Source organism: Vulpes lagopus, chromosome 17 (genome assembly GCF_018345385.1).
Source record: "Vulpes lagopus strain Blue_001 chromosome 17, ASM1834538v1, whole genome shotgun sequence".
NCBI classification, from domain to species: domain Eukaryota; kingdom Metazoa; phylum Chordata; class Mammalia; order Carnivora; family Canidae; genus Vulpes; species Vulpes lagopus.
Window position 1 is genome coordinate 20,819,384 of NC_054840.1, and position 13,870 is coordinate 20,833,253.

General features: G+C 37.8%; 1 protein-coding gene across 28 annotated transcripts in view; it reads right to left on the reverse strand.

Moving 5' to 3' along the window:
- The window catches only part of TPRG1 (tumor protein p63 regulated 1), a 287,018-nt gene that overhangs the window by 212,690 nt on the left and 60,458 nt on the right, over positions 1 to 13,870 (reverse strand). For 8 of the 28 annotated variants that reach the window (XM_041731589.1, XM_041731582.1, XM_041731584.1 and 5 more), the window contains one exon: positions 8,819 to 8,848. The exons of 19 other annotated variants lie outside the window; for them this stretch is intronic. Coding sequence is in view for 2 of the 9 variants with exons in the window: in XM_041731594.1 (XP_041587528.1) it covers positions 8,819 to 8,848 (30 nt within the window). In the remaining 7 variants the exon portion in view is untranslated. Of the gene's footprint in view, positions 1 to 724; positions 742 to 8,818; positions 8,849 to 13,870 lie in introns of those variants that run through there. One more of the 28 variants, XM_041731585.1, reaches the window with a different exon arrangement.

Below are 13,870 nucleotides of genomic sequence, written 5' to 3' on the forward strand. Positions count from 1 at the left end.
AACAGTAAATCTGAGCCTTCAGTCAAAAGTTAAAATGTTGGAAAGTGTATCTACCGCCATAAACTTAACTGTCTCCCGGTACTTAAAACTCTTCTGGTTAGATCAGTTGGTGATAATGACAAATGTGATTATTTGAATTTTAGAATGAAATATGTCAACATTTGAAAGACTTGTGTAAGTCAGTGAACTGGTATTTTCCAAATGACCAATGCATGGTGTTACAAAACCATGCTTGGGAAAACATCCACTGAAAATCCAAGATAAACTAGTGGATTTTAACATAACTGAATACGAAATGTTCATTAATAGGCTCCAAGTTCCACAATGCAACTAAACTCTAAGAAAATACCATATGTTGAGTTTTGATGTAGTAGCAAAGAAAAAATTCTGCAATTACCTGAAAACACTAGTAAAATATCCCATTCTTTTCTCTATATCTGTATAAAGCAGGATTCCCTTCACCTACTTCAATTAAACAGAGTATTATTGTGAATTTAATAGAAGATAAGAAAATCTACCAGTCTTCAGTTAAACCATACTGTAAAGATATTTGCAAAACTGTATAATGATACCGATTTTTTTCTTTTGGAAAATAATGTGAATTTGTGAATTTTTAAAAATTGCTGAGTTTTAATTTCTAACACATATCTATGAATAGATATAACCCACATAAGCACAAGCTCTCTGGAGCCTTCCATAACTTTAAAGAGTAGAATGGGGGTACCTGGGTAGCGCAGTAGTTGAGCATCTGCCTTTGGCTCAGGGCATGATCCTGGAGTCCTGGGATCGAGTCCCATATCGGGGTCTCCGCAGGCAGCCTGCTTCTCCCTTTGCCTATGTCTCTGCCTCTCTCTGCTAACAACTTTCAAATATATTTGACATGACACATTACAGTCACCATACATTGGTTCCCCAGACCTTATTCCTCTTATGGCTGGAAATTTATACCCGACTAACCTCTCAACATTTCCCGCCACCCTTCTGCCCCTACAATCACGATTCTATTCTCTATTTTTTTTTGTATTATACTTTTATAGATTCTACATTCAAAGGAGAACATAGAGCTATATTTTTATAGATTCTACATACAAAGGAGAACATAGAGAAATAGAGCATAGGAGAGTCTATTTTGCTTAGCATAATGCCCTCGGCATTCATCTATGTTGTCACAAATGGCAAGATTTCCTTCTTTTTTATGGATAAATAATTTTCCATTATATATATGTATCATATTTTTAATCCATTTATGCATTTATGGACACTTAGGCCATCTCAATGTCTTGGCTATTGTGAATAATGCTGCAGTGAACAAGAGGGTGCAGATATCTCTTCCAGAGTGATTAATTTTTTTTGGATATATACAGAAGTAGAAATGCTGGATAATATGGTAGTTTTATTTTTAATTTTCTTGAGGAACCTCCATTTTGTTTTCAGTAGTGATTATATCAATTTACTTCCCATCAAAAGTGCACAAGTATTTCCTTTTCTCTAGAGGCTGACCAAAACTCATTGTCTCTTATCTTTGTGTTAACAGCCATCCTAACAAATGTGAGGTGATATCTCACTGTTCTTTTGATTTGAATTTCCCTGATGATTAGTGATGTTGAGCATCTTTTCATGTGTCTATTGGCCATTCCCAAGACCCAGTTTTGAATATGCCACACATTTTCTATGCTCTGGTCTAAGACTCCCCAATCTCTCTTTTTCCAACATTAGAAATCTTGTCAGTCATCTGTCACTGGCAGGCAGCCTCTCTTGGACCAGCAATCAAAAGATAAAAGAGTCCTATTTCACTGCAGACAGAGCCTGTAGGTACCCAGGACAAATGAGATAGTAGCCACTATAGACCAAGTCTCTGCCTCACTTTTACACACCTTCTCTCACTCGCACTCAGCAGGCAGGGGACAAAAGCATTGCATTGGTACTCTAGTTGTGAGTCAGAATCTCTTTTAAGGAAGGCTACGATCAATGCGCATGACACAAGACTGATAGGATGCCCTGGAACTGAGGGACCATCGGCAAAACTGATGCCAATCACTTCCTAAGGTTGCATGCTATGCTTTTCCAGGATAAATGGGCCTGCTTCCCACCTGGACCAAAGCAAGGAGGAAGGCTTCGGTGATGGATGACAGCAAAGGATTATCACCTCTAAAGAGAGGTACTCCGTGCTTCCCTTGCCATCCCTATCAGCACTGACATGCACAGAGATGCAGCCCTTCCCATCATGTCTAAAAATGCTCATATTGAAAACACTTCCCCTTTCTGGGATTGGCAGTCAATACAAGTGACACCATGAGAAAATCAATTATGCCTGGGTGACCTTTAGTGCCATAACTCACAGAGCTGTGTTCACCAGAACAAATGATGTGAACTTAAGATGCAAGCAGGAGCCAGTGAGGAGGTGGAGGGATCTTAGCGGCCTAAATAAAGAGCTGGACTCCAAACCCAAGGACCAGAAACAGTGGGCCAACAGACTTACTAAGCACCACATAAGGGGAAACTCAGAGCACTTGGAACAGGTATTTTTGGTTCATAAAGAAATTTTAAAGGTGGGGGATTCAGCAGGGTGGTGGAGGGGGGGAAAGGCAGGAAGATTCAACTATGCAGTGATTAAGGAAGGGTAAAAAAGGACTAACTGTTCTGGAAAATGTCTGTTCGTCTTGTGAGCTCTAGGTGGGAGGTTGCCTGGTCTGAACTTCTACTTACTCGGGCAGAGTGAGGCCCCCACTCCACCTGTCTCATAGGCTACCCTTCCCGTAACCCTGTCAAGCACACATAATGTGTTCGGGGACGCTACCTCCAAATCTGTCTCACTATAGGATTCTGATGGCTCTTGAGCTCAGAGACTTGAAAGAATGATTTCTGTGTTCCCGAACTTGAGTGTAGGGCTGGGGCCATATAGCAGCCCTCATTGTGTTCAGAGGTTGTATTTTGAGTAAGACTCAAGTGATAAACTGAAAGATGAACAATTGATTAAATGGAAGTAGACCTAAATAAAGCCAATAACCCAAGGGCTGCTCTGACCATGCCCTTTCAATTAGGCTGCCTTCTTTACCAAGAGTAACACTGTCTGATCATAACTAAAGACAATTAGAATGCCTCCTAGAAGCACGGCAAATATCTCACTTTAAAGAAGCAGATTTTGATAACTATGGAAAATCAAGGTCATGTTTTCTTTACAAAACAAATACCTTTAAAAACAGGGGAAATATTTTTAAGAGTGTGAGCATAAAATTTCCCCAAACACATATTATAAACTAGTGGCCTGAAGCCAAAATGCAGGTGGATTCACCTGTCTTTCCATTGTCCATCCACATCCTGAAAATTACAGGACAAATCCTTGAGAAGAAAGATCACAGTGAGCTGCAAATTCAGATCAGTCAGGTCACAAGATTTAAATGGCTTCCTCCTTGGCATCTATGTAAATAGCCCATAAAATTCCTGTGAGCCCACAAAATAAGAGACCATTTTATTCGGCTCAGAAACAATCCATACAACACAGAAGAAGATGTCTTTCTAATAAATTTATGAAAATCTGCCTTTTGGTAGCCAAAATTAATATTTCTCCTGTTCTCCTGGGTTCTATCTGTAAGGTCACTATATTGAAAACTCCTTCTGAATGTCGAAGGCTCCTCAATTAATCTTCTTGTTTGCAGAGATTTGAAAGCATTTAAGGAAGGTCAAAAACTAACACGGAGCAAAATGCAGTAAAATTCCCCCTTGTTGTGCAAGGTTTACCCTAACTCATGTTCTTCTTCCTATTTTCACTGTCTCTTCCTTATTTACCATTTCTCCCCAGCTTTTTTTAAATTTCTTTCCCTCTTCTTTTCCTTTATCTCTTTCTCTTATCCTCTTTCCTCTGTGCCCTTGCCATTAAACAGGGTTTGACTTAGAGGTAATTATCCAATTATCCTGGAATATTTGGGTAATTTCATATGGACAAATCTGTGTCTTCAGTATCCTTTCCTTTACTCAAAGAACTGAAAAATGAAAAGAGGACATGATTAAAGAGAAATTGTATTCCTCCATCTAAGGAAGTTAAAGAGCACTAACAACACGGAGAGGAAGAGTTGATGAGGTTTAGATTTTCAAAGCTTGACAAGTTCCATCCACTAAATGTAGCTCACAGATGATGCTCATACATGTAGCACAGAGAACTGTGCCTTTTATGCTGTGGGCACTCAAACATGCCGATTTCCCTATTTCTATCTTCATCCCCAATTATTAGGCATGTTGCCCTGCCCCCAGGTCATGCTAAACAGTTGGGAGCAGTGATTTTGCCCATAGGCTAAAGCAATGAACTTCAGCTCTGAAGTGGAAGGAGTGCATGTAGAACCCCAAAACCTGCTCTCCAGGCTATGATGCACTCTTCTGAGCAACCTGCCTGCTCATCACCCACAGACACAGGGACAGGGAAGCAACAGGTAACTGACAACCAGGAGGTGAAAAAGGAGAGGGAGATGCACCTGGGTGGCTCAATTGGTTAAGCATCTGACTTTTGATTTTGGCTCACATCATGATCTCAGGGTCGTGAGATGGAGTCCTGCATTCGACTCTATGCTGGCCATGGAGCCTGCTTCATTCAGATTATTGCTCTCTCCTCTGCCCTTCCCTAGCTCTCTCTCTAAAAAACGAAAGGAAAAAAATGATGGAGGGAGGAAAAAAGGATGGGGGAGGAATAAAGAAAAGAAAAAATATTTGAGACAAACCAACACCAGGAGAGAAGCCACAAACATAACAAATGCAAGTATCAGCACTCAAGAAATTGAGTTAATATAGAGAGCAAAGAGGGAAACATTTAAGATCAAGGATTAATATCTTCAGGAAGATTAAGGAGAATATCACATTCGAGAGGACGTGGCCACTAGAGGCTTGATTCTCACAGTGTGGTCCACACCCCCACAGTCTGGAAGCTTGTTAGAAATGCAGAATGTCAGGCCTCACCCCAGAATGGCTAAACTCATACCTGTAGTTTTACGAGCCACAGGGGATATGTAGGCTCATTGCCATTGGTGGAGCACTGTGCTAGAGGGCTTGGCATTTGAAGTTCTGATGATTGGGGTGGGGAAGATTAATGGATGGAAAGCAGAAATAGATTTAGCTAAGAGGAAAGTGAGTCAAAAGCCCCATCTGAGGTGGTCTCATTCTGCACAGCATCGGAGCTCTCAAAGGCAAAACCAGACATTAGAAGAAAATGAAGGAAAACATGAGTTGCTTAGAATCCTGTACCAAGTCTATGAACTACCAGTAAAATAAGAGAGCAAAATAAAAACATATTTAGAATCAGAAAAGTTATCACTCTCATGCCCTCATTCAGGCGGGGTGGGGGTGAAGGCATTTGAAAGAATGCATGAAACCCAAAGAATAAATAATATATAAGATATGAGGAAGAGTGGAAAGTAAGTAGAAAACCTAGATTAGGTTTAAATAACTCTTGATGCCTAACTTTAAAATATTTATAACTAAATATAACTCAAGTCCCAGATAATCTCAAAGTGGCAGGAGGCAGAGGGAAGGGAAAAACCACTTAGGTTCTTCTCTCATTTAAGGAAGATTAGAGATATTGCATAACTCTAGATAATAGTAGCAAAATATGTTTAAATGTGTATGTCACAAAAAACTGCCTGCTGCCTGATTCCATTTATACATAACTCTAGAAAAGACAAAGCTAACCCATAAGAAAGCACACCCATGGTTACCTGGAGCTGAAAAGGGCAGGGGTGGGAAGTGGGAGATGCATTGTATGGAAAGTGGTACAGGGTATTTTGGGGTGATGAAAATGTTCCATATTTCAATTTGGGTGATAAATCAATGTTATTAAAATTTATTTAATATAAATTTGTCTTTTTTGGTTTTATTTAAATTCAAATTAATTAACATATAGTGTATTGCTAATTTCAGGGTCGAATTTAGTGATTCATCCATTGCATATAACACCCAGTGCTCATTCACTCAAGTGCCCTCCTTAATGTCCATCACCCAGTTACCCCATCCTCCACCCCAACCCCCAGCAACCCTCAGCTTGTTCTCTACAATTAAAAGTCTCTTATGGTTTGTCCCCCTCTCTGTTTTTATCCTATTTTATTTTTCCTCTCCTTCCCCTATATTCATCAGTTTTATTTCTTAAATTCCACATATGAGTGAAATCATATGGTATTTGTCCTTCTCTGACTCATTTCACCTAGCATAATATAACTCTAATTCCATTCACATCCCTGCAAATGGCAAGATTTCATTCTTTTTGATGGCTGAGTAATATTCCTTTATATATAGATATAGGTATAATATACGTATACATATATACACATACATATATATACATCTCACATCTTATTTATCCATTCATCTGTCAATGGACATCTGGGCTCTTTCGACAGTTTGGCTATTGTGGACATTGCTGCTAATCAAAATACACACTTAAAATGGGTCCATGATATTTTATGTAAATGATGCTTCCCTAAAGTTGATTTTAAAAATACTATGTCACATATACAAAGGTAACTGTTAGAAGAATGAAAACTAGATATTCCACTTCCAAAACACTAGAAGAAGAAAGAGAATGAAGGGAAACTTGATTAACTCAACAAATACAAGTGGGGAGAAAAAAGGCATAATGATAACAAAATAGCTAACATTTATTCAGTACCCACTGTTTCTGAGACCAAATTTTGGATACTTTACATATAACAGTTGCTTTAATACCTACAACAAGTCAATGAAGTCAGTGTGATTATAGTCATTTTCATTTTATTGATGAAGAAACTGTAGCATATAGGAGTTAGGTATCTTAACAATGTCAAACATTTAGTATGACAGAGCTGGGGTTCCAAGTCAGATCATATAACATTCTGCTGTACTGCTTTTCATTGTAAATAGATAACATAAAGTGAAACAGAGAAACAGTTGCAAAAGTGTCATTAGTCAAAGTAAAAGAATGTGTAATGTATTTTCCCATTAGAAGTCGGATGCTAGTATTTGTTTAAATAAATAAATAAATAAATAAAGCTTAGCCACATGTCATTTTTACAAAATACATACGTAAAACAAATAGATCCAGAAAGAGTTGAAAATGATATTTAATCTATTCGAAAGTTATATTAGGTAAAGTGATAAAAGAATGCTAAAAGTGTAAGCAGGTGTGTTAATGATAATAGAAAAGAAGCCAGATGAAAATATTTTAAAATATCAGAGAGGAGTATTTCCAACTGATAAAATATACAATAAATCAAGAAAATGAAGCTGTTATTAAGCTTCTATTGTACCTACTAACCCAGACCCAAAGCATATAAAGCATAAACTATGACAAAGTCAAAACTTAGTGGGGGTTTTCAATACATCTCTTTCAATAACTGACATTTGTAAGTAGACCAAAACTAAATAAAGACCTGAATAGGAGGATCCAAGGGTGGCTCAGCAGTTTCGCACCTGCCTTTGGCCCAGGGCGTGATCCTGGACTCCCGGGATCGAGTCCTGCGTTGGGCTCCCGGCATGGAGCCTGCTTCTCCCTCTGCCTGTGTCTCTGCCTCAATCTCTCTCTCTATGTCTATCATAAATAAGTAAATAAATAAATAAATCTTTAAAAAATATCTAAGACCTGAATAATTCAACTAAGAAGTATAAACTACCAGGTCACTAATAAATTGTGGTAAAATCTGTAAAGCAATAAGTATTTTGATCAGATTTGTTGACCTCAGTGAAAGTTAGAAATTAAAAACAAAGTGTAGCTATCCTCTTCAAAAAGAAAGAAAGAAAGAAAGAAAGAAAGAAAGAAAGAAAGAAAGAAAGAAAGGAAGGAAGAAAGAAAGAAAAGCCTATAGACATGGACATTTTCAAATATTATTTTAAATAATGCTTTTGATCAAGATCTATTTAGAGATGAATGACAATGAAAATTCTACATACCAGAACTTGTGGGATGTGGCCAGTGTAACAAATACTGAAAGGAATCTATATGTTCTTAAATGTATTTAATAACAAGCAAGAAATATTGAAAATAAATTAGCTCTGAATCCAATAAAAATGTTATTAAATAACAATAAAAAATCCAAAAATTGCTGATAAGTTACAAATACAAAGCAAATATTAATAAAATACAAAATGAGATGTTCTAGGGTTCATCAATAACTCCAATAACTATTTCTTACATGACTAGTAAAATAGATCTCTGATAAATCTTATGAAGAAAAATACAATCATATGAAAAACCAAACACAGGATTTTATAACCAATATGGAGGAAATTTTGAAAATATTAAGAGAATATTATTGATTTGTTTTAAAGATTTTATTTATTTATATGAGAAAAGAGCACAAGCAGGGGCAAGAGGTAGAAGCAGGCTCTCTGCTGAGCAGAGAGCCCAACATGGAGCTTGATCCCAGGATCCTGAGATCATGACCTGAGCCAAAAACAGACGGTTAACTACCTGAGCCACCCAGGCATCCCAAGAGAATATTATTTATAAGTTATATCAGTAAATTTGGAAATTAGACAAAATGGAGAATACAATGTCCTAGGAAAGTATGTTTCCAATGTTACCAAACAGACTCCAGAAGAATATTGGAAAATCTGAATAGCAAGTGATCAAAAGAGAAGACTAAGAAAAAAATCAGGGATCTTTCCATTCAACCAATGTCAAGTGATATCATAGATGATCTCTACTAAACCTTTAAGAAAATATTGTGATTTTTTTAATGGACACTTTCCCATTTGCTTCTATAAGACTAGCAAACCCTGGTACTAAACCATGGAGAATCATCCCCAAAGCAATCAATTGGACTTATGACCATAAATGAAATAAATCCAAACTAAAATGCCTTACCTGTACCTTTTGCAAGAAGTCAGTATATATCTGAGAGAGAAGAGAGAAAGAATATGTTAGGGCCCAGAGAGAACTTAATTGCAATTTAGTCTAATCACCTCCCTTTAAAGAAGAGTTTCATGTCCAAAAATGGGAACTTATTTACTCAAATGTCACAGCAAGTAAGTGACACTACTTGCCCCCCAACTCACTACCTGACAGGTTCTTTAAAGTCTTCTAGTCCTTCTTTTCCTTTATCTCACACTTAAATTAAAAGTATTCTATATAGATTGGGTGTAGGAAATGGCCTGAACATATAGAGATAAAGTAGAGATAAATATGTTTTAATAACAGTTTCAGGACATTTACTAAAATAAAGTTGGGATTTGGGGAAATAACACTAACATTAGAGTCAAGGTCAGGTAGAAAGACCCTGACTTCTCTCTGTTAGAGCCAAAATACTGGAATCCTCGAACAATGACTCTGACTTACTGTAAGCATCAAAATGCTCTTCTGGGTATCTGGAGAAGTTTCTCAAATTTTCTTGGCATATATTACCTGTCTTGGTTTCTTTTCCAATTCTGGTAACCAATGAAGAAGCAACATTTATGTATATATATCAAGAGAACCCCAGAGGATGTGATATACTTAAAAACCCTAAGATTCATAGCATTTAAGCTGTAAATAAACTTATAGTGTCAGAAAAGCAGAAGGAAGTGGAAAAATAAAGAAGTCAAGATACAAGTTCTATAGATTCAGAGAATAATGCTTCCTGAGCATTGAGATTTAAAGTGTGTGGTTCAAATGTTTTTCATTCACTTCTTCATTCAGCAAACATTTAGAGTTTATACTATGTGCTAGGCTCTATCAAAAAAGTCATACAATGTAGCCATTATAGTTGGTCACATCCTTTAAAATCTTCTTTTTCCTGAGAGTAAAATACAAGAAGCAAGATAATGTTTCCCACAGAGCTGCGATTCCTATAAGCACAAGGCTCTCCCACAGCAGAATATGCTTTTCCCACAGCAATGGCTGACTTGGACTTAGATAGGTTTCCTTCTTTAAAAAACCTACTATTTGGTAAGAAGACAGATGCAACTAAGAACAATAACATAAGACTTTGGACCTGCCACACATCCCTAGCTCATAATTCTCTGTCTAGAATTTGTCAACAGAAACTTGACATTGGTCAAGTTGGAAAATATTCATTTGGAAATATTCATTTAATTCACTTGGAAAATATTCATTTAATTCAATGACAATAGAGTAATGCACTGAGGAGGTAGTAAATGTAAGACCTGGGAGGGATCTTTCAGATCAAACTTCAAACCCTCATTTCCCAGATGGCAAAACAGATCTAGAAAGGGAAGATGATTTGTCCAAGGTACCAGAGTAAGACTATGGCAAAGCTGATATCAAAAGTTAAGTCTCCTGCCCTCTGCTCCCACTGTGTCTGAGGGTCCTTGGACAGACCATGCACGAGTCAGCCAGCTGCAGGGACCATGAGGCACCTGCCCTGGCCTCCCCTGGCCTTCTCTGGGTTCTGCTAGGTCTTCTGGGTTGCCCGCAAACCCTCCAGGAGAGGCCTTACCACTGCTGCTCCAGCCCCTGTTAGAACCCAAAGTCCAAGCCAGAGTCGTCAAAGTTTCCAGGCCTCTGGCTCCACGCTGTGCTGGCTTCCAGGCTGCGCCAGAGAGAAGAGCCTCCTCCTCGGTTCAGTGCCACCCTTGGTCACCTGGGCCCCAATGGTACTGCCTGTGCCAAGAATCTCACAAAATATTTTTTAAACAGACCCGCCAGCTTCCGCCTGCCCTCTCCCTCCACAGCCCATGCTAATTATAGGCACTCAAACCCAGTCAGTGGAAAAATATAAGAAATGAGCCTGCCATCTTCCCCCTTTTTCTTGTCCTTCTTTTTCCCAGATTCTGTTCCCACCCAAGTTTTATCTCTCTCCCCCAACTATGCATCTGACTGGACACAGATGCAGATAGATACCTCTATGTGAGCGTGCGTGCGTGCGTGTGTGTGTGTGTGTAAATGCAGCAAGGCTGTTGCAAACAGTCAAATATTCTGCTATGCTTGGAATTAATTTGCTGGTCTTTTTAGGTGTCAGTCACACAGTTAATGGCTACTACAGCTGCATTTTTGTAGCTACTACCCCTGGAATTAACCTCTCTGAGCTCAAGAAATTCAAGGTAAATTGTAAAACTTGAAACAGAATCAGTCTGACCAAATTCCAGCGAGTGGCAGGACACCTGAGAGTACCTGTCTCCATAGCTCAAGTAGAAGATGTCACAAACATGGAATTACACTTGGGGTCAGTTGTAGAGATTCCACTACAGGGATGTGTACAGACAAAGCCCAGAAGACAGCCTGCAGCCTTGCAAAGTTAGTCAACAGAATTCATCAACTATTGTCTGGCCTTCTAACAAGAAGCCTCCCGTGCTTCTAGGTTTTTTTCCCTCCTGGATGAAGTATATTTTTAAAAAGTCAAGCATCATGCTTCACACATTCACTTTTCTTGGTTCACAAAGCCACATAAGGCCCAAAAAGGCAAATTAATGATCTGTCCCAAATCATGTGGCCAAAGATGGCAGAGCCGAGCAAGGACCCAGGTCCTTGAGGAACAAAAACTAAACAAATAAGAGTACAGGATTGGTGACGATAATATGGCTGCATACTATGTACCAAAGATCACACAACTGCTTTACTAAAGTTATGCAAAACCAAACTTCTTAGGTAGATATTATCATGTGTTTTATATCAGGTATTATTACTGTACAAGACTAAATAAATAAAAACATAGACTCAGAGACACAAAAAACTTGTTTAAAGTGACATAACTAGTGTGTGGTGAAGCCAAGATATTTAAATCCCCTTGTAAAGGGGAGGAGAGACCATTAAGCCCAGAGCCTAACAGTGAAGTTCCATATAGAACCAATTTAAATGCCCAAATTCAGAGCCATGAGTTACTAAGTATATGATGCAGCACTATATATCCATCATCTCTAGACCATTGTTCTTCATACAGCCCTGAATGTATACAGCAGTAAGAGCTTCCAGAATTTAATGAGACAAAGGAATTTAGACCACAATCTAGCTAAAGATAAGAGCTTTCAATGAAAGTCTTATTTTTTCTTTCCTCCTCTCATTCAGTAGGAGGTATATGGGAAATTAAGAATGTATCCGCAAGACATTCTAATTAAAGAAACACATTTTTAGGGAAAAGAATTTCAGGAGAAATGCAGTGAGACCAATAGCGCTCTTCAAAGCAGATTAATTGACAAATGGCTCTGTGATCATCTTCGTTGAGAAGAGGTGTTGGCTTTGCTTGACACATACTACATTAAATTTGAAGCACTATATGTTTATGTCTATTCAGGTATAGGGTTGACAGCACGATTTCTCAGTTCTCCAACCAAAACAAAGTCCAAGAAACTATCTAGTAAATAAGAGATACTTTGCATTTCAATGCAGATTGATAATTAACCCATACTGAATGCTTCAAAAGTGTAAGGTGTAAATATTTTCTAGCAGCAGATAGGCTCAATTAGATTCAGAGCCTGGAATATATCAATTTCTCTACAGTCACATTTTAATTGACGTCTAATTAATGTACAATAGAATGCACAAATCTACAGTGTTCAGTTCAATGAGTTTTGAAAATTTTATACACCTGTATAATCGCTCCCTTAAACAAAATACTGAATACTTCATCATCAAAGACAGTTCTGTATATCCTTTTCCCGTCATTAATAATATTATTATCCTTGATTTTAACTATTCTTAATATGTCTGCTAGAAACATTGTTGTTTAAGTCTTTGTGGACTTATTTTTTCATATGTCTTGAATAAATACCTAGGGGTAGACTGGCTTACTCATGGGGTACACCCATCTTTAACTTTATTGGAAATTGAAGAACACATCACCATAGCCGTGTATCATTTTACTCTCCCATTAGCAAGGTATGAGAGTCCCAATTGCTCCCCATCATCATCAACATTTAGTACTGGCCTTCTGGATTTTTGCCATTTATAGTCTATTTTATTGTAGTTTTACTTTACAATAAGCATTTTCTCATGTGCTTTTGGCTGTTCATATGTATTCTATTGTGAAGTGTTTGTCCGTTTTTCTTCATAGACTATTTTGACGTATTCTGTAATCTGACTCAGTACCACAATATTTAACTACTAATTTGATAGTTCGGGTATTAATCTATTATTTCCAGAACAAACAGTGATAGATTTGCCTAAGTGGTCCATTAGCATCTTCTTGGAAATTATTGGGCAGGTGTTGCTTAGTTACATTACCTTATCTCCTCCAGTAATATTCTATGCTTTTGTAAAGGGGAGGGAGAGACCATTAAGCCCAGAGCCTAACAGTGAAGTTCCATATAGAACCATTAAACCACTCACTAAACAGCTGTTCATGCTGATGAGCCCATTCTGTTTTGTTACTCCTTTGCCAAGGAGTATTTCTTATGAAGATCAGTGGCAGATAATGCACATATAGTAAAAACTTAAGTGATATTCAATCAGCAACCTACAGCTTGCTGAGAATGGGGCAGACAAAAAGTGCACTCCAAGACCTTTACAGCTGAAAGGGAACTTAGAGCTCATCTCAGTCAAACCACCCAGTACTGTAGAAGAGAAAACTGAGGCTCAAAGACATCATTAATTTCCCAGCCAACAACAGAACCCACGTAATCCTACCTAGAGCCTAATGCCCCTTCCACCATAACATGATGCCTTTAGAGAAAAAAGTTCTCTCATTTCATTTACAGCCTAAATTAGGAGAAAAAAAATCTAAGCCCAGTTGAAGTTTGGAAAAATACTAGATAGGAAAATAAAAGCCAACAGAAAGGCTCCTTAGAGAGACTAAAAATTTATGGAATCTAAAGCCAGGAAACCTGGATTGGAGTCCAGCACTTTCACTCATTAACCATGTGGCGTTAGACAAGTCATTTCAACTTAACATTTTAATATCCTCAAATGAAAATTGAGACTGAAGATAATAAATATGCAATTATATTCAGAAACAAAACAGAAGTCTATATTGGGAAGGGGTTGAAA